The sequence below is a fragment of the Coenobita brevimanus genome, chromosome 82 (assembly GCF_032717465.1).
Source record: "Coenobita brevimanus isolate Jiangsu-jjx chromosome 82, ASM3271746v2, whole genome shotgun sequence".
Lineage (NCBI taxonomy): Eukaryota > Metazoa > Arthropoda > Malacostraca > Decapoda > Coenobitidae > Coenobita > Coenobita brevimanus.
In genome coordinates, this window is record NC_137035.1 from 20,079,550 (window position 1) to 20,099,937 (window position 20,388).

A 20,388-nucleotide genomic window follows, 5' to 3' on the forward strand; every position below is an offset into this window, starting at 1 on the left:
TCTGTCTGTCTGTCTCTCTCATTTATCTGTCACACATAGATGTTCTTAGTGTATTTTAACTTTTTATTGCTTAAATACAGGTGCTAATTTGTCACAAACACCAGAGAAATATGACAAAAATTAGTCAGCATGACTGAAGGCTTTGATGATCTCCAGGGTTTTCGGTTATGGTCAGCTCACACAGGTTACATCAAAATTTATGTAAGATGGATTGTGGCCACTGTTTTGGTCACTGAACAAATCATATCCATGTGAGTTCATCTGTGGAAGCTGGAGAATAACTCCTCAACACTGGTCAACAATGGAATTTTGTTCCTTATACTGTATTTTCCAATGCTTATGATCTCCAATTTATTGTAGTTTGTTTTTCCTTTGCAATGGCAAAATTTTGCAGGGTTTGTAACCTCCTTTTTTTTACCTGCATCAAATATGTTAATATTTTATCTGTACAGTATTTAAGACACAGAATTAAACAAAAAAGTTAGAAAACCTTCCACTTACTGACTACCATTCACATCAAACTTTTCTATCTTCTAAAAGTGTATCATAAATAAGGCATACACAGGCCAAATTTTCATCATGCTAGCACATTATAAGACACACAAAATAGTAGAGAAAGAGAGAGAGAGAGAGAGAGAGAGAGAGAGAGAGAGAGAGAGAGAGAGAGAGAGAGAGAATGTTAGTTTCAGTAACTCACCACACCAACTTTTAATATAAAGTGAGTACTTTTTGTGCAAGCAGTAAAAATAATATATGTTGGTTAATCCCTTCAAGCCAATGATGTATTTTTCAATTTGTTCATGCTATCTTAGAGGTTTTTATTTATCTCTGGATAGATTTTCTGAAATGGAACGGTTTTATATAGCCTCCCTTAACCCCTTCACTGCAAGACATCTTCCTTAACATGAAAAAAAATTATCTAGGAGTAGCAAGATTAAGAAAGAAAAATACACTGTCAGAGAGAGAGGATTATCCTTGCTTCTGAAATTTCAAGCATGTTAAACCAACACAGATGAAGCATCCAATTTACTAGAAAACATCATACCAGGTCACAACAACAACTGAAAAGCAAGATATCACTGTACACAACACAAGGGACAAGCAATGACTTACCGGTGCATCTCTCTTGTCCTCCAGTTTCAGTTTTTTCACCATTTCAGCCACTTCCTCATCAACTTTATCTCCTGACAAACCCTTCAGCTGTACAGAACATGGAAACATTAAAATATCATGCTTATTCAGATCTCACTCATCGTTCTCACTTATACCACCACCTACTGACAATTCTTAACCCATGGATTGCACAATTACCTTATTTTGTCCCACCCCGTGGTGTGCAAAAAGTTATTATTTTTTTTTTTTTGCTTTTGTTTATTATAAACTTGAAGATAAACATCCAGGGCATCATCTGGTGAAAAAGAGAGAACCTGTCTCTCTCTCCATCTTTGCACTGCATCGCAGGGGTGGACTAGGTAGTGGTGATGAACGGCCACTGGAAGGTTAGCACAGCCTGAGCTATGGCTCGCAATCCACGGGTTAATATGTTTAACACAATTAAACATATGAGATAGCTTGGGATGGAGGAGTGACTGGTCAGGGTGGATATGGCCATGTATGTGGGTGCTCGCACCCAGGTAAGGGTGAATGGAGTTTTGAGTGAGGAGTTTTCTGTGAATGTTGGTGTGCATCAGGGATCAGTCATGAGCCCATTGTTGTTTATTGTGGTACTTGAAGCCCTCTCACGTGACTTTAGGAATGGACTCCTGTGGGAGATGTTGTATGCTGATGATTTTGTGTTGATTGCAGAGAATGAAAGGAAGGCAGAGGAAAGATTTCGGAAATGAAAGGTAGTATGAGGCACATGGGCTTAAAAGTAAATGCAGATAAAACAAGAGTGATAGTATCTAGTGCTGGGGACGGTACTGCCAAAGAAGAAGGGAAGTGGCCATGTGTGATTTGCCACAAGGACGTGGGAAGTACTGTAATTCCATCTTGTGCGGTGTTTGTGATAAGTGGGTGCATAAAAAGAGATGTAGTGGTATCAGATGTAGACTGCGAGATAACGCTGATTTCGTATGTGTGATGTGTTGGGGAGATTGCCAGGTGTGAATAAACTGAACTTGCTGGTGAGTCTCTTGAGTGTGTGGAAGAGTTTTGTTATTTGGGAGACATGTTATGAGCTGGAGGTGGGGCTGGAACTAGCTCTGTGGCTAGAGTGAGGAGTGGCTGAAGAATTTCAGGGAACTGTTCCTCTCCTGACACTGAGAGGGCTCTCCCTCCGTGCTAAGAGATCTTTGTATGCGGCATGTGTTAGGAGTGTAATGCTGTATGGCAGCGGAACCTATGCAGTAAAGGAAGAGGATATTTGCAGGCTCACACAAACAGAAGTGGCAATGATTAGGTGGATGTGCAGTGCGACCCTGAGTGCAAGGCCTTGGGGAGGGGGGGGGGTGAGGTTTACAATGGACAAGTTGAGAGGTAGGATGGGACTGGAGTGTATTGGTATTGTAATAGGGAGGGGTAGATTGAGACAGCTTGGGCATGTGAAGAGGATGGGAAATGATAATTGGGTGCAGAGTACATGAAATGTTAATGTTAGAGGTAGGGTAGCAAGAGACAGACCAAAAAAGCCCTGTGACGAGGTCACAGAGTGTGACCTCAGGGATAAGGGTTTAAACATGGAAGCTGCCAGAGATTGAGCAGCATGGAAAGCCACCATTAGGTGACCAACACCAACCCATGCAAGCACATTGGAGCCTTCAAAAACAAAACCAAACAAATTTCATCATTATCATTCAAAATAGTTTTCAAACATTTCACAAGAGGTAGGGAGAGCTAAAAAATGGATCTTTGATCTTCTAAAGGTCATAAAACTGAGGAGAAATTGCAAATGATGGTCTACTCTTCCCTCTTGCACCATATAAGGCTACCTACACCTCCAGTTAATAAATCCTCAAATAGTAAGGTAGTATCACCACAGCATCACTTGCTATCAGAAGCTTACGCTATGGAGCTGGCAATACCACAAGTCTTCTTGGCTCTAAATACATAATCCCAGAAACACGATACCCTACAGGTGCTTCCAAGAACACCCCTATAGCATGAGAGCACATATCACGCCTCTACACTCAACAATATACCCGTATATGATCTCTTTATATCTCAGACTGGCTGCATCTACTGTGCTCTGTATTCCTTGCACTAGTTTAAATGGGACCCTGGGAATATCACTAACCTTTCAACTAATCGCTTATTATTTCTCACAATTTTTTTTCTTTAATTACTTTATCTATTTCATTTTCTAAGATACGCTGCATCAAAGGTGAATGAACCATTCTTAAAATATAGTGTATAACATTAGGGTAAGATTGTCTAGAAACACAGTTGTAAGGCTAGTGTCACAACTACTTGAACTGTCTCAAACTACCACCATCATCATCATAACCAACCTGTTCACTTTGTAAATACAGCATACAAAATGTTTAAAGATATGAAGGTGAGACGTCATAGTTCAATTTCCTCTCTTTTGTTGCGAATGTAACGAATGATGTAATTTCTTAAATCATTGCAACAACAGAATCACAGTAAGTTACTCAGACTATATAGCATTCACTCACACTGATGAAATTCTTTTAATCACTGCATCAGATGAATTACAGTATTTTACTCAATTCTGGTTTACATCTTTGTTCTTATTTTGCATACGGTTATTTTTCAGTCTGCTCACACGCTCATAATTATCAGATGCTGTTCTTCCTTTTTGGCTGTTTCATGATCAGGATTACTCCAGTATTCTATTCCAGCTAATGCCAGACAATTTATTCAGGTAGGGGTGAGTCATAGGAGCAGGAATGTAAATATTGGTGCCACAAACCTTCCCACAAAGAGGACAACTCTAATATGGTATTGTATTTTATTCTAGTTAATGCCTGGTTATTTTATTCAGCTACCAGGGCATCACAAGAGCCTCAATGTATGAAAAATTTTATACAGTCCACAGCAACGTACCTTGCTGAAGAAAATGATGTGTTCTGCAACAGTGAGTTCATCAAATAATACATCATGCTGGGGGCAGAGTCCAAGGGAGCGACGCACTTCATTCATCTGTCTCACAATATCATAACCTCCAACTAATGCTGTACCAGAGGTTGGGGGGAACAGGCCTGGGAAAGGATGGCAGTATGAAGAAAGTTGGGGGGAAAAGAAAAGATAGGAGAGATTTGGCATAGGATTTAGCTATAAATCCTGAAATAAGATTAAAAAACAAGGAAAGGGAAAGTATAAACATGAGATAAGTATCCAGTGTATGCCTAGTAAGGGGGCCAAACAATACTCTGCATCTCATTCAAGCTCCTAGAATCCTGGCTGCCAAACAAGTCTAACCATCTGGATACAAGGTGCATCCAGATAGTCATTCCATTAACTATCAGGTCAAAAAGGGAGTGTCAGACTGTTGTCAGTTTCTCAATACACACACATCATCCAATCAGCGGAATCCCCTGTCAATTCCCAAGCCTCATCAACTTCCATACCTTAATTTCTCACATATTCATTTACCATAACCAATCACCATTTTCTTGGCCTACCATCTTCAGACTCACTCACATAATTGGCCACTTGTGAGTTTTGGGTTGCAAAGAAGTTAAATATATCAACACTGAATATTTTTATATCTGTCATCATCATTCACTCATCACCCAGTCCTGTGGTGTCCCATGAGGAGCATAGGAGCCCTGGCCCAGGCAAGTTGGCTTTGGCATTTAAGATGAAAGTGACCAGCCTCACTCATCCCTGAGTGGCATTATGTGAGGAATAAACCCCAACGGCCCCTTGGATATAAATCTGCCCAAACTCAATCCGACTGGAGAGCCTCAATTACCCACTAAACCACCAGGCGTCGTAATTTGGTTATATGGTCACCACCTAGCATGGTAAATGGTTTCCTGGCATACAGGAAACCATCTGTCTTGTCACTCAGTGTAGAGTCACCCTAGGACAGAAGGAAGAGGAAAGAATGAAAGAAAGAAAGACAAAAAGGAAGGAAAGAAGGAAGGAAGAGAAGGGCAGTCACCCGACGCCGCACTACATCGAGTGAGTGGATGGTGAGTGCCTCCACGTACAACTATCATTTTTATACCATCACCATAAATTGCATTTAAAATAGATAATTATTGCTGAATACAGCTTTAACATAATACCAAGTGCTTGCTGAACAATGTCACGATTCAATTTAGCCATAAATAAGAAAATAATAAGCAGCTTCCCAAACACTGTTCAGCATGTACTTGATATTACATCAAAGCTATTTTTCACATGACATTTTTCTGTTTCAGCTGCAACTGGTTCTAACAATATGAAAATTATCGCTGTACACATTTTCAAATTCCTAGTGACCCAAAACTTACAAATGGCAAATTTTAACCTGAAGGAAGTAAAAATATAAAACAATAAAAGGGCATACCAGTAAGCATGGACATTGTTGTAGTCTTTCCGGCTCCATTGTGGCCAAGCAGCACAGTGATCTGCCCATCATACATGTTCAAGTACAGTCTGTTCACTGCAACCTTCTGGCCACGTGGGAAGATCTGGTAATAAGTAAACAAATGCAAACACCCATTCATATGCAGTACTGAAATTACAAAGACAAAATTCTCAACCTCTTGACTCTGATGATGTATTTTTGATTTTATTCTGGCACTTGAGGCACTATTCAGAATTTATGACATGGGTTGCCTTGGGAGTTTTTACTGCATACACTAATGATTAGGTTTTAACTGCTGATTGTATGCATGTGGTTAAAGAGAGGATTCTAAAGAGATGGAAGGATGGGATGGAAGCATAGGAACTGAGAGCTGATACTGATAAAATAAAGGCCATGATAAGTAGGTGTGGGGTCAGCAGCACAAGTTGTGGAGTAACCCTGGTCTATCTGGCTATGCACACCCATCAACCACAGGCAACCAACCACTCCTGCAGAACCATCCCATACACTGAACTTTCCTTTATGGTGGAAAAGTAGGAGTGTTAATGATGTACCTCCCCTAGAAAATAAATAAAAAAATAAGTAAAAGTTGTTTCTCAAACTGCTGTAGATACCTGAAACAGTTTGGAAAAGGTGATGGTGTGACCAAAGAACATCTGTTTAAAATGACTGTAGACCAGATAATAGTAGACATGGTGACTGGACAATGCAAGCTTAGTTCAAATCCTGTATACTACACTTGGGAAAATACCCACAGAATTTAACACAACACTGCAGCTCATTCGTTGAGTTCTCACCTTTGTCAGCCCTTGGACTTGGACTCCTGCAGATAGTCCCTTTGGGTCATCTTCAAAGAAGTTGTCATCCTGAACTGGAGATGTGACATTGTCACCACCTCCTGCATCTTTTGCACGTCCACTCCAATACCAGCTCTGGAGTTGGCCACACAATTATTTGATATGTAAGAAAACAAAAAAAATGTAATTTACTACCATAAGACTGAGATAGGAAACAAAAATATTTCTGTAAAGAAAAAAACTTCATTATATTCATGGCAGGTGATTTGAAGGCATCCTAAGGAAAAGGATTTAAGCCCTCTTACAACACCACCCAGGCATTTTGAATGGTGATTTGCAGAATCAAGGTGTTAAATTTCTTGTTTCCCTATAAAATACCTTACAAGGCATGGTGACTTTCATCCAAGGACATCAATTCTACGTCTACACATTCACAGTAAGCACTCTATGATGCACTTCCTCTGTGGAGCACAAGTGCTCCCTTGAGTGTGTTATGCAGGGCCCCCTGGCAAGGCCAAACTAACAACAGGTGTCTAAATTCTCATACAGCATGTGAAAAACATGGAATTAGGTTTGCAAAACTGGTGTATTTTAGAATAAAACCCTCTGCTTCATGGCTAACATTGTGTTGTGCCTCAAAACTATGTATTCCATGCTGGATGTAGGAGGTCTTGAACAATACAGTACTTTCAATCACTTAGCAGAAAAAAGGATTCCTGATGAAAAAGTATTATCAAGGCACGACTTATCCATGAACCTGACAAAACCTCTGAGGGAAGAGTTACATTTTTGCCTCCTCCTCCTATTCATCATGAACACCATCCATCATGTTCATCATCATCCAGACCTCTTTTGCCACCTAAGCATGGAGAGATAGGGCCCAGGGAGCAAGTTAAAACGTAACAGAAGAACCACTATAAAAAATCTGCTGAATTAAATGAACCACACACTCTTTCACTCATCATCGAAGCCCCCAGAATCATGACTCCATCTCACAATCATAAACATCCACACTTCATATTACCTATCAGCTAGAGTTAATCCAATGACTACAACATCACCAGGAAAAAAACAGGGGTGCCAAACCCTTGTCATATACAAGCAAAACTGTTCCAACTGGCTCAATTGGTAGAGAGTTGGCCTGCAGTCCTGACGGACCCGGGTTCAAATCCCGCTGGGGCAGGGAACAGCTTAAGGATTTGTATTTCATAAAAAATCAGACTTTACTGATCTACCAGAAGGCCCGCCGACATGTCGTAAAAATACCCCCGCTAATACCAATACACCAGTCCTGTATGAGACAGCCCTAGCATGTATTCAGTATGGATGATGGGTGTTAGCACTGAAGTGGTGACATGTGGAGGTGTGCGGTATGTAGGAGGACTACTGGGCCTTGAAAGCAGGCTGTGAAGCCTATGCCCAGAGTCGGTCACATAAAAAAAAAAAAAAAAAAAAAAAAAAAAAAAAAAACTAGCTTGAGGCCCCACTGTAACAGTCTAGAACCTTACAACTGGTCAGTCTTGGTTGAGCCAAGGTACTGAGAAGGACCCCAAATCAGCACACAAAATATAAAGGTTAAACATGGACAAGAAGATGTGAATGTGTGACCTCAGCAAACCACCACTAAGAGCAGAATCCTGATACACTCCATACAGGAAATGTGCAAACATCATAAAATTCTCACTTTCAATAAACAAACAACACACTGAAAAACCTTGTCACAATGCTTTGTGGGACATTTTAACTGAAAACAATCAGCAACAAACCATCATCTCAGATCCATAAATAAGAAATGATTCTGTGCCAAAATTTAAAAGGCTTGGATGCTGTCAGAAAATAGTTGAATGCCTCATCCCTAGAGTGCCTCCAAATATGGAGAGGAAGCATTCTGTAAAATATAAAACCTGATTACATATCTGTTATTTCAAGAGCTTAACAGTTCCTTTATCCAAAGCTACTTTCCTATGCAAGGATAAACTGTCATGTGGCATTTACAAAAGTAATCATAGCAAAAGTAACAACAACAGTAGCAAACAGATGTCAACAAAGAATGTATAATACTGAAACTATAAATATGTGATACTGTACTACACAACTGCAAAAAATAATAACATTACTTACTTTAAAAGGAAAATACCATGGCAGAGGTACCCCAAAATCTCCCGGCCAGACTCCCTCAATATACCAAGTCAAGAGTGCAAAAATCAGCGTATCCAGCAACAACATGCCAAACACATGACCCAAGGTGAAGGGGTCATCTGGGGACACGCCATCTGCCAACAACTTCCACTGTATGCCTGAGCCGACTCCTTCAAACATTGATGTGAGCTGACAGCCTAAGCTCATGGCAGTGTTGGGGAGGAGGCACAGAACCAGTTTGTTGGTCTGGGTGAGGGTGGAGTAGCGGGGCCGCAGAATCATGTATGGCACGTAGGTGAAGAACCAAATTAGGAATGTCACCGCTGCTGCACTGTTGGCTGGACAAACACAAAAATACTGATTGGGTTTATTTGCTCAAAACTGATTACCGTTACTTTTCTTAATTACTCTTATCACCTTTATCTGAGCTTAATTAGCTTTGGGAAGATTTTTCAAACTGGGGATAATAGACATATCCTTCAATAACCCTTCACTCTTAGACATCATTTTACAGTTTGCCTATTTAAAACTGTCCCAGGGCTGCAAGATTAAACCTGTAGTAAAATAGCATATCATCATAGTGAAGGGGTCAGATACATGTTTTACTTATGACTGATGATAATATTACATTTCCATGATGGACTTTAGATAAACAACATAATTCCTTCAGTCCAGTGACATTTTTAGCTAATTAATGATATCATGCAGTTTTATTAATCTTAGAAGGGTTACTGAACTGAAGGGATTCGGGAATAGTAAGATCTTACATGTCAATAAAGAGTTCAAAAATACAATACCCAAACTTTTCCATTATATGTCAATAAAGTGTTCAAAAATACAATATCTAAACTTTTTCCACGCTACTGCAAACATATTCTATCATCTATCTATCATCCAATCCTATGTTGCCCCGTGAGGAGCGTAGGAGCCCGGGGCTAGGTAAGCTGGTCCTGACATTTAAGATGAGAGTGACCAGCCTCACCCATCCCTGGGTGGCATTAAGTGAGCAATATCCCCAACCACTCCTTGGATATAAACCTTCACCGTCTCAATCCGATTGGAGTGCCGCAATTACCCACTAAACAACCAGGAGCCATAATCTGGTTACATGGTTACCACCCAGCGTCGTAAATGGTTTCCTGGAGTACAGTAAACCATTAGGCTCGTCAATCAGTGTAGAGTCACCCATAGGCAGAAGGAACAGAAAAGACTGAAAGAAAGAAAGAAAGACAAAAGAGGGAGTGTAAAGTCACCCGTAGGCAGAAGGACGAGGAAAGAATGAAGTAAAGAAAGACAGAAGAAGAAGGAAGGAAAGGAGGGACGAGAGGAAAGGTCAGACGCCTGAGAGCAGCACTACATCGAGTGAGTGGATGGTGAGCACCCTCACCTACCACAAATGGAAACATAAACTGGGGAAAATGGCATATTAGCCTCACAGGTATCAATGTAATGTAATTGGTAATTTTCCTGTATAAACAGTAACTGTGGATTTAAGAGCAAAAAAATAGCATTTAAAAGCAACATACTTAAGATTTCTTGTACTCAGTTTGAGATGACTGATAATAATAATATAATAAATAATTATAACATTGCTTTTCTTTCCGTTACAGGTGGCTTTACATTGAGTGACAAGCCAAATGGTTTCCTGTAAGCCAAGAAACCATTTACAATGCTGGGTGGTAACCATATAACCACACCATACGTGTTCCCTACGTGTCAAGTGGGTTGGTGGAGGGTTAGTGCCCCTCCCTGTAAAACAAATAACTCAGAGTCAAATGGCCACCCCGTGCGGGATTGTGGCGTCTGGCAATAGATAGATAGATAATAATAATAATAATAAACGCTAAGGAAAGGAAAGTAAGCTGACCTTTGGAGAACAGTGTAGACAGGAAGAAGCAGAATGCAATGGCACAGGCAGTGTAGAGGAGAAGGAACACCAGGACCAGAGAAGGGTCAGATTCACTCAGCACGGCTAGACTCCCAGACCCATGCCTGGTGGGGGTGAATAAATAATTAAACCCTTTGGATGCAGTGCATGACTTAGAAGCACCAAACAAAACGATATTTCCTAAGACTACAACACACGAGTCACTTCACAAATTCAAGTCCCTGTTTTTGTCCTTGGTGCAAGCAAACCCTGCTCAAAGGTCTCATGGATGGCCCAGGAACTGAACCCAACATCAATTGGCTGTTGACTGAGTGTGTTTCCAGTTAGACCACCGTTACAGTTTGTGCACTTGGGTACCATGTTCAGGATAAAACTGTATTGTTTTGTTCATCTGTGAGAAATTCAAATACTGTAACTTTAAATATTCAATCTTCTAGCTGTGATTGGTACACTTAAGTCTTTTATTCAGACTAACAACAAGCAATTTTGTTCAACTCTGAAATATCCAAGTGGTCAAAAAGCTTCAATAACATAATCATTTTGCTGCAATTAGTGCACCTGGGTATTTTTTTCAGGTATTGCACCAGACAAATCTTGGTAGTTAGGGATTAAACTAGTAATATAGCTGATGTTGTTGTTGCTTAACCTAAGTCATGCCTGGGCCAGCAGACACAGCAACTGCAACACAGCGTAATCAAGCACATATCTGATACCTGTAGGGTATAATCATTATTCAGTATGGGTACTTTGCCAAGTACCACAAAGCTCCTTCCTCGCTGTGCAAAAGGGGTCAAGTAAATAGTTGGTACCAATCATCTGACTACCTCATCACTTATCTACACAAATATTAATACAGAATTACATTTAATTTACGAGCAGTCCTCTACTAAAACAGTCCTCTTAAATATCAATATATGGATGAGTAAAGAAAATAGTATACAGTACTGTAATAAAGCTGGAATGAAATGACAAGAGCATGATCCAATGAATGTGTACAGTAATGCAAACTACATTATAACGGGTATATCCTCAGAAGAGCTGAGAAGTAGAAAACATCAGAAAGGAAGTAAAAAGATGAACGACTGGTTTACACATGCTGAGATGATGGACTAGGGGAGCTGCGTGAGAAGGCATAGAAGTATTGAGGTACTTGGCCATTGATGGAGAGGTAAATCAAGGAAGACCTGGGATGATGTAGAGGCTACTGACCTTAGATCCAACGGTATTCCTTGAATGCTGGCACAAAACACAGCAAAGTGGAGAAGTGATATCAGGTGAATCCATCTAACCCATGCTACAATGAAAACAGACATAAAACTACAATTGAAGATAATTTCTATTTTCTTGAATACAGTGGGGAAATCACTACAAAAGCCTTGCCTAAACTTACCAATGTGTACAGAGGAGGATGGTGATAATACCAGTGGATGTGGCCAGGAACATGAAGGATTTTATGAACCATGCGGACCAATGAAGCCAATTCTTTAAACCCATCATCTTCATTGACTCCTGTTTAGGTAAGACAGTGAGATCTAGTGTTACCAATACTGCCTAATACTTATTAAAGCAAAATTATTATTATTATCAACAACCTCCACCATTCTAGCCCGATAAAACTCCCTCTGAACACACTCTTATTTTTCTCAACCAACTTAACTTTTTATTTTCCAAATAATACAGAAGAAAGTATATTATCTACATATGATAAACATATTTAAACAAATAATATACATAAAGTGAGGAGGCTTCAATAAATTTCCCTGGAGAGGTAAAAGGATACTGTAACCTCATGATTCAAAAAGGAACTTGTGACTGCGACCAACCGTTTCCTACAGCACAAAATGGAAAGAAAGGAACTGTAACTTTCTTTCACCTTTGATTCATGTCCCAAAGAGGTAATAAGAATATTACTCTACATTTATCCACTTCATGTGGATACATGAAAAAGGGTTAAGATAATAATTAGGAACTAACTGATAGTTTCACTTGGTAACTTACCCACCATTTTATCATTCCCAAGTAAACATGTGATGGGGTTGGATTCAGAAACAAGGAAAGAGTAATGACAAAAGTAACAAAACTATCAACTGCATGCCAAGTGAATGGACCAAGTAATTATTCACATATCATTCATGTCTTCAAAATCCTGGCTCTATTTCAGTCATAACCACCTGCACTTTTTTAAAATCATTTTCCTTACAGATGCATCATCATCATCATCATCCCCATCCTCCTCCCCCTCATCATCATCATCACGGCCTCTTCTCCCAACTAAGGATGGGGTGAGGTATGATCCACAAACAAGGCAGAAGAAACTAAGAAAGTGGAAGAACTATCAACAGCAGGACCAGCGAAGTGGGACAGACAATCCTTCACACATCATTCAAACCTTTGGAATCCTGGATGTACCTCACAAATTTAATGCTCTCTGTTTTCTTCATACATATATGCAACTCACCTACACCTGCCAGATAGTCAATCCATTAAATGTTAAGTTGAACATGTAGTGCCAAACCGTTGTCACCTTCTTCTCCTTATACAGTGTAGTAATCTCATCAATAAAACTCAATTACCCATCAATTCCCTAATCTCATCAATTCCATAACTTACTTTTCACAGAGTCACCTTGCCATTCGAGTATATATTTTCTTCACATTATATTACTGATGTAATAGTAGTAGCAGTACAATAATCCCAGTCTGTCCGGCCAAGCAGACCCATCACCCACAAGACAGCAACTGCCAGTATGTTTACCTTTAGTTTTTTCTCTTTCTCATAGACAACACTCTTGACGATGTTGATAGCAGGGTAGATATATGACAGAAGAAGGACAAATGGAAGCCAAGCCTGGAGTGCTACAAGGTATTTGTCATCGATGAATGCTGGGTAAGGCATCCGCTGCATCTCCAGGGGATAGCGTACTGTAAGGAACACACAGACAAAGGCCTGCAGTTTTGTCAGCTGAAGAGGCTAACTACACTTGTTTCATCTTAGGGTAGACCAGATTTTTGTCCTTTTGCAGCTTATGGCACATACCTCAAGGCAGAATAAAACAACACTACAGCATGCTTTCTACAGTAGCTATTCCTTCAAAATGGAAAGATGGCAATTTTAGGCCAAGTCAGAGTAAAGTGAGTACAGTACAGTACTGTACATCATTCCTACCGGCTTATTTTTGTAGCTGCTGTGTGAGTGGCCCTTGTTATGTCAGGGCTTTGTTCTAAACTATCACAACCTTTTCCATATTTATAAATGATATTGTAAATGCTGCAGAAAAAAAATCAGTTTCATAGGTAGCAATAGGAATTTGATAAGTAATATGTTACTTACTACAGACATACCAGCTGAAATGGGGAACACCAAATAAAGCCTCTTATAATGAGAAAATGCTGTACAGCATTTAGCACAAACACAGCATGACATCATTACTGTAATTACTGCTGGCCTTTGCTTATTTATAAGCTCTGCTAAGATACTGGCAGGTGTCTGGATGATATGTGATAAATTTACCCCTACAATGTGGTGATGTATTTGTTTTCCTTTTTTTTTTTTTTTTAAATTCTTGATATCTCCTGAAACTTTTATTCATGTTAGGAGTTACTTTTCAAAAAGTTTGGATTAAATGTAACCTTTATCTCTCCCATTCACATAAAAAAGAGATGTCTTTTAAGCCCCCCCCCAAAAAAAAAATAAATAAATAAATAATATAAACACAAATTTGGAGATTACAAGAATAAAGTAAAAAATCTGTTACCAGACAGTAGGGGTTATGTGAAAAGGGCAAAACAATGTGAGGATAATGACAGATGAAAGTGGAAATGCTGTAAATATTCTGACAAAGGTACCATAGTGTACATGTACAATATAACACTCACTGCGAGGGTTATCACCAGTGAAATACTCTGCTACAGCCATATCAACTGCATACTGGATGGCTAAGAACCCTTCATCATAGTAACCTGGGGAGAGATTTAGATCAGTATTAACCTCTCATCAGTCTATGCTTTGCTGTCTATGTGCTTCATGAAATTGTGCAAAATACTGCATTAATTTAAACAGCCCTAACAATGAACAGAAATATAGGTACTATACCTGGGTAATATCCCAGCCTCCAATATTAAGATGCTGGGAATATTAACTGACACCAATTAAAAAACTACATGAGTGAAGGTCATCCTTGGGATATCAGTCAACTGTTAAACTTAATGAGGCATCAGCTTAATAATGTGGTCTTACTGCTAAGAACTGACCTATAAAATGTGGCTGAGATCCAGGGTAATCACTGATTTTCATCTGTTCATATGTGATATGTAAATATCTGGTGTGTGTACTTCATTTGTAAACTCTCAGATCTAATAATTTCATGATGTAAGATGAGGCATAAGAACATTCAAAAGGGTTTTAAATGACTGGTATTTATATACTATCCTGTAGAGCTTGTTTGTTTTTTCATTGTAAGTTTCTAGCCTTTGGTTTGCATTAAAAAAATATATATATATATATATATATTATACTGTAATGAAACTCATAAAAGAATAACTCTGAGCAAAATTTGCTACTACTTTATGTCATTTAAATGTCTGTACCTTATTTAAAAAAACAAACAAACAAACAATAAATACATATCTTTCTATGCTAGATGTTTGTACTGTTCCTGAATGATATGAAGCTATACGATAATTTTTTGGTCAGCCATGTAATGGTAATGACTTATCAAATGCTTTGTTGAAAACTGGTGCAAATGAGAATTCTGTTGTGCTTTGATTTTAAGCCAAATCTATAATTAATACTGTACTGTACTGCAATGCTCAGTGGTCGGGGTAAGTACCACAGTCAACAAAATGAAACTGAAATGAGGATTAAGGCCACTCCACACTAAAGCCAGAACTGGATATACAATATTCTGACACATTCATCTGATTATGTAGACCTGAATCAAAACTGGAAAAAAATCACAGATAACTAATGTAATAAATCCTGTTCATCCATCTGCTCCTTTTACTCACCAGGTCTACCTCCATGGTTCATATTCTTTGCTCTTGGCCCCGGCACTTGGAACAACGGGTAAGATACCTCGGTGTACCACTGAGGTGGTGGCATGAATGGATTTCGCTTACTGCCAGCACGCTGGGATCCCTTCAAGCGAATCTTGTACTGTTGGTAGGAAGTTGAGTAGTGTTAGAATTAAAATACTAAAGAGAATGCCATGAAGTGTAAAATTATACTTTTTAAGAGGAATGATATCACTGAGTGCTTGGTTAGGCTGAATGGTCAAGAAATGGAGAACATGAACACCTTCCAATACCTAGGCAGTGTGGTGAACAGAGATGGGAGCTTAGAGGATGAAGTGTGAGAAGGGGTACAGCAGGGAAGGAGGAGTGCATGTACACTGAGGATGGTGACAAGGGATAGCGAAGTGAAAATGGAAGTAAAGAATTCATAGTATGACAAGGCTGTGGTCTCTACACTGATATATGAAAATGTGTGAACATTAGATCACTAACCACCTGACCACCACCTTCCCCAGTGCAATGGCATGATGGGTGTAGTACAAGATAATTAAAGATGTACCAAAGTGGCACTACCAGCGAAATATCATAAAAGTGAAGAAACACAGAACGTTATAGCATTATATATGTACACGTACTTGTTAATTTTGACTCATTACACAGAAATTACACATGGGTGTTTATTCATTCATTCATCATCTAAACCAGTGTTGCCCCATGAGGGGCATAGGAGCCCCGGGATAGGCAAGTTGGTCCCGACATTTAAGATGAGAGTGACCAGCCTACCTCATCCCTGAGTCACATTACGTGAGCAATAAATCCCAACCACCCCTTAGATATAAACCTGCACCAGCTCAATTCGACTGGAACGCCTTAATTCCCCGTTAAACCACCAGTCACTATAATTTGGTTATATGATTACCATCCAGCTTATTTAAAGGCTTCCTGGTGTAGAGGAAACCATCTGGCCTGTCACTCTGTGTTCAGTCACCCGCAGACAGAAGGAACAGAAGAGAATGAAGGAATGAAAGACAGAAGAGGAAGGATGGAGTGAAGGAAGGAAGAGCGGAAAGGGCGGGCACCCGAGAGCAGCACTACATCGTGTGAGTGGATGGTGAGTGCCCCCACCTACCACTAATGAGTGTTTAAACTTACTGATAATTTCTCAGGCAACTCATCATCTTTTGGGAAGTCATTGGTGAAAACAACTCCACCCAAGATGTCTTCCACTTCGTCTACATTGTCTACCTTTGTAAGAGTTGTTAGACGCTTCACTAATTCTTCTTCTGTTGCAAAGCCATACCCTAAAGAGGGGTTGGAAGAGAAGTAAAGCAATACATCATTAGAGCATTTATAATTCCAAGTTGCATTTACAAAGAACAGAACAGTTTGTATTACTTCTGTTGCCAACATTCAGAGACATACACAAGTAGGCATCCAACGTACTGTCCTGTTAGAGGGATGCCAAGTAACAAAATCATTAAGTGAATTATATGATGCAAACTTTGTAAGCATACACTTGATTCATATGCACCATACATAATTTTCACCATTTCAACAATATATTCACAATTAAATATAAGACATTCCAGGAGCTCAGCTGAATTTCCAATCTTACCTTCCTCATCCACATCAAGCCTATAAGCAACAATGGTCATCAGCCTGCGTACTGCTGTGGTGTTGGGGGCGTATGCCAACGGCCAGAGGGCATCTCCTGTGATGACAGAAATACCATTCTGTGTTGTACACATTTCTATAGAAACTAAAGAATAATACAGGTCCCTCACTTGAATTACTTCCCAGTGGTGAGTCTTCTGACTACCATATGACAGGTACAGTATAACAGGGTAAAGTGAACAGAAAGTATATAGGGAAAACAGTTACTCACCAAAGAGATCACCAAATAAGTCTATAAATCTCTTCTTTCTGCGTTTTGGCAACTTCTTCCCACTGAGTGGAGGTGGAGGGGAGATAGGTCGTGGCTGGGGTAGTGTGCGGGGTGGGTGTGGGGAGGCACCACCAGGACTGAGCCATCTCCGTCGGCGGTTGCCAGAGCCCCCAAAGAGATCATTAGCAATTTCCTCAAAAAATCCACCTCCACTGTCTGGTCTGTGTGTGGGGGGAAGTTATGACATGATAGGTTGGGAGCTGTATTTAAGTTGGAGATTATTTCATATTTAATTATGCTGTACAATATACTGTAGGAGTAGTAGTACTGTAGTTTTAATTCCAGGCTCATCTTAATGTGAACATTGTGAACTGCAGGCTGAAGCTGTCTTTCTTCTGCAACCCAGTATCCTCCTTTTGGGGTATTGGGAGAGGACTGAGGGATGTTTGTATAACTAGGCCGATCCAATGCCCAGTCAAATTGGTGCCACCACATGAAGGTGTCCTTATCCAACACTGTATAATATTCAATGTAAATTTAGCTGGCAATATCTCTATGCTGTAGAAAGTATTAATATAGGAATGTGAACACTTAAGCTGAATACAGCAAGGCCTAATTGTATGTCTAGGATGTGGTTTAAAATCTGACAACTTTTCTCATACATCCAGCACTGTAAATTGTGAGAAGTTGATAAATCAGCATTACAGTTTGCAATGGAGTAATACTAAGCATTCATTTATGCAATTTACTGTGGATTTAAGAGCAAAAACACAGCAAAAAATAAGGCAATAAATAATGAGGACTTACTGCACACTGTCATCCTCATCAATATTCAAAACAGGTACAAAAGTACTACACAGACACAGAAGTTTCAGGGCAATGCTAAAGTCACTAAAGTCTAAGAATATGAAGCAGGGTGAAAGACTGACGAAGAGAGTGTATGTGAGTGAGGTGGAGGGGGGAAGAGGGAGGGGGAGGCCGAGGATGAGATGGAGGGATGGGGTGGAGAGGTATATGAGAGAGGGGGGTGTGAGTTGGGAGCAGGGCAGTGAAATGCCGGGGGACAGGGCAACTTGGAGGCAATTTGTTTGTGGCCACCCCAAACGGGATTGAGGCGTCTGGCAATAGATAGATAGATAGATAGATAGCTTCAGAGCCTTAATGTGGGATTCCACTAGAAATACAAAAAAAATAATCAATACTAATGCAAGCAAATCCAATGGGACACATTAAGATTTATTCCTAATCACCATCATTCTCATTTTCTCACAAAGATAAAGTGAGGTAGGATTAAAGAAAATGAAGGCCAAAATCATCATTGCGACCCTTGTTTTCACCTAAGGATGGGGTGAAACAAGGTCAAGAAAACAAAGGAAGAATGAGCTCAAAAGACTGAGAAACTTCCCTGTATCAACAGCATGCCCAGTGAAATGGACCTTACACACCACTCCAGCCCCTGGAATCATGGCTTCACCTCAAAGGCCTAATTATATGCACATTTTTCTTTTTTTTTGCATTTTTCTTTATACATTTGCTTCACGCACACCTGCTCTTCCTAGAGAGACAAGTTCACCTAGCCAAACCACAATGTGGCCATTATATCTCTCTGCTGCAGCAGTGACACACACACACACACACACACACACACACACACACACACACACACCACACAATCCGCAATGCGTTCACTGTAATGCAGACCCTCACTACAACACATCAACCAACCTTATTTTCACAACATGGACAATACTTCATTTTAACTTCTCAAAACAATCTTTAGAAGTACCTAGCTGAAATGGCTGGTTCCTACAAACCACTGGATTCATGTCCGGATGAGACTGAGTCAACATCAGCAACCACAACAACCTACATCTACTTATATCTTCTGTAACTCAAACTATATGTGCTTCACCTTAACTTAGCATAACACCACCATTACTCTACCCTGAATAGACCTATATCAAGAGACTGCCACTAAAATATCATAGGGTGCTAGTCACAAGGAAAAGCTGTGGAAAGGATGTACAGCAGTGTATCATATTATCTTATTCTTCCACTAAGACACAGGAAGTAAGCTACAATAGAAAAAAGATCTCCAACAAGTAAAGGTGGATGACAATCTCCAAGTGCCAAGTACAGGCAGACAAACTACTGATAACAACTAACGTGAGGTTGGCAGGTAGAGAGGACACTGAGAAGGGTTGGTAGTGTGTGGGGCTGGGGAACTCAGCATATGGTGCAAGGTCTCTGATCACCACCAGCAGCACACAAAATATCACTGGCACCACAACTTCCAGCACTGTCTGGATCTGTTCAAAAGGAGTCCACTGGATTAGAAGCTGCAAACAAACTGTATTTTAAAACATATTTTCTGTTATAATAAGATTCTTTATATACAGTATATGCTGAGGCTGAGAGTCTGACTGAGCAAAATACTCTAAGTTTACAGTGAAAGAAAGCCGTACCTTCCTGCGCTTTTGTAGTGTCCAGTTCTTCCAGAGGAGGAGCCAGAACTTCCGCAGGTCACTCACTGTCCTTCCCATACTCCTCTGACCCACCCACCCCTGTTGAGAGTAATACACAGTATGAGGACTCAAAGATCAAGGAATTATGAAAATAAATGAAAAAAAAAAAAAGTGATGAATTACTAGGTATAATGGGTTTAACAACAAATTAAGTAAACAATGATGATGGTTAAATGTTTATGTATGCAATACCATCTGAACAGGAGTGGCTGGGGGGTAGGAAGAAGTGACAAGTCAAGGCTACATACAGAATATGATAGCAATCATAACAAGAAAAGTATAATGAGTGCTTGGCTATTAAAAAAAAAAAAAAAAAAAAAAAAAAAAAAAAATCCCAGGTGAGAAGCTATAAATTTTGATTATAACGGACAGACTATGAATGGGAAATAAAATAAAAAAAAAGACAACAGGAATGTATGGATTGTATAAATGACTTCAGTCAAGTGACAAAACAATGAAATCACAGATGGAGAATGAGAGGAACAGTAGTAAGTCACAGATGCAAGCAATGACTGTGGGAAGTTTTAATAACAGAAACTGAAAGCCAAATGTAAAAAAAAAAAAAACTGAGAGGTAAAAATGTTGTATGTCAACATGGCAAGCTGTAAACAGCTGCAAGATTGTTAGACAAGTGCTTGTAAGTGTAAACAAATGACAATG

The 20,388-nt window shown here is 39.6% G+C and overlaps 1 protein-coding gene across 1 annotated transcript in view; it reads right to left on the bottom strand.

Annotated features, from left to right (window-relative positions):
- Window positions 1-19,761, bottom strand: part of Abca3 (ATP binding cassette subfamily A member 3) — a 45,178-nt gene extending 25,417 nt beyond the window's left edge. The window contains exons 1-15 of the mRNA XM_080279968.1: window positions 19,669-19,761; window positions 19,370-19,512; window positions 17,204-17,424; window positions 16,934-17,029; window positions 16,471-16,619; window positions 15,313-15,460; window positions 14,182-14,265; window positions 13,061-13,227; window positions 11,697-11,815; window positions 10,286-10,410; window positions 8,401-8,756; window positions 6,280-6,414; window positions 5,462-5,585; window positions 4,009-4,163; window positions 1,114-1,200 (exon numbers count right to left, since the gene is read on the bottom strand). Coding sequence (XP_080136094.1) covers window positions 1,114-1,200; window positions 4,009-4,163; window positions 5,462-5,585; window positions 6,280-6,414; window positions 8,401-8,756; window positions 10,286-10,410; window positions 11,697-11,815; window positions 13,061-13,227; window positions 14,182-14,265; window positions 15,313-15,460; window positions 16,471-16,619; window positions 16,934-17,029; window positions 17,204-17,424; window positions 19,370-19,512; window positions 19,669-19,746 — 2,187 coding nt within the window. The 5' untranslated portion in view covers window positions 19,747-19,761. The remainder of the gene's footprint in view (window positions 1-1,113; window positions 1,201-4,008; window positions 4,164-5,461; window positions 5,586-6,279; window positions 6,415-8,400; window positions 8,757-10,285; window positions 10,411-11,696; window positions 11,816-13,060; window positions 13,228-14,181; window positions 14,266-15,312; window positions 15,461-16,470; window positions 16,620-16,933; window positions 17,030-17,203; window positions 17,425-19,369; window positions 19,513-19,668) is intronic.
- Between the last annotated feature and the right edge of the window lie 627 nt (window positions 19,762-20,388).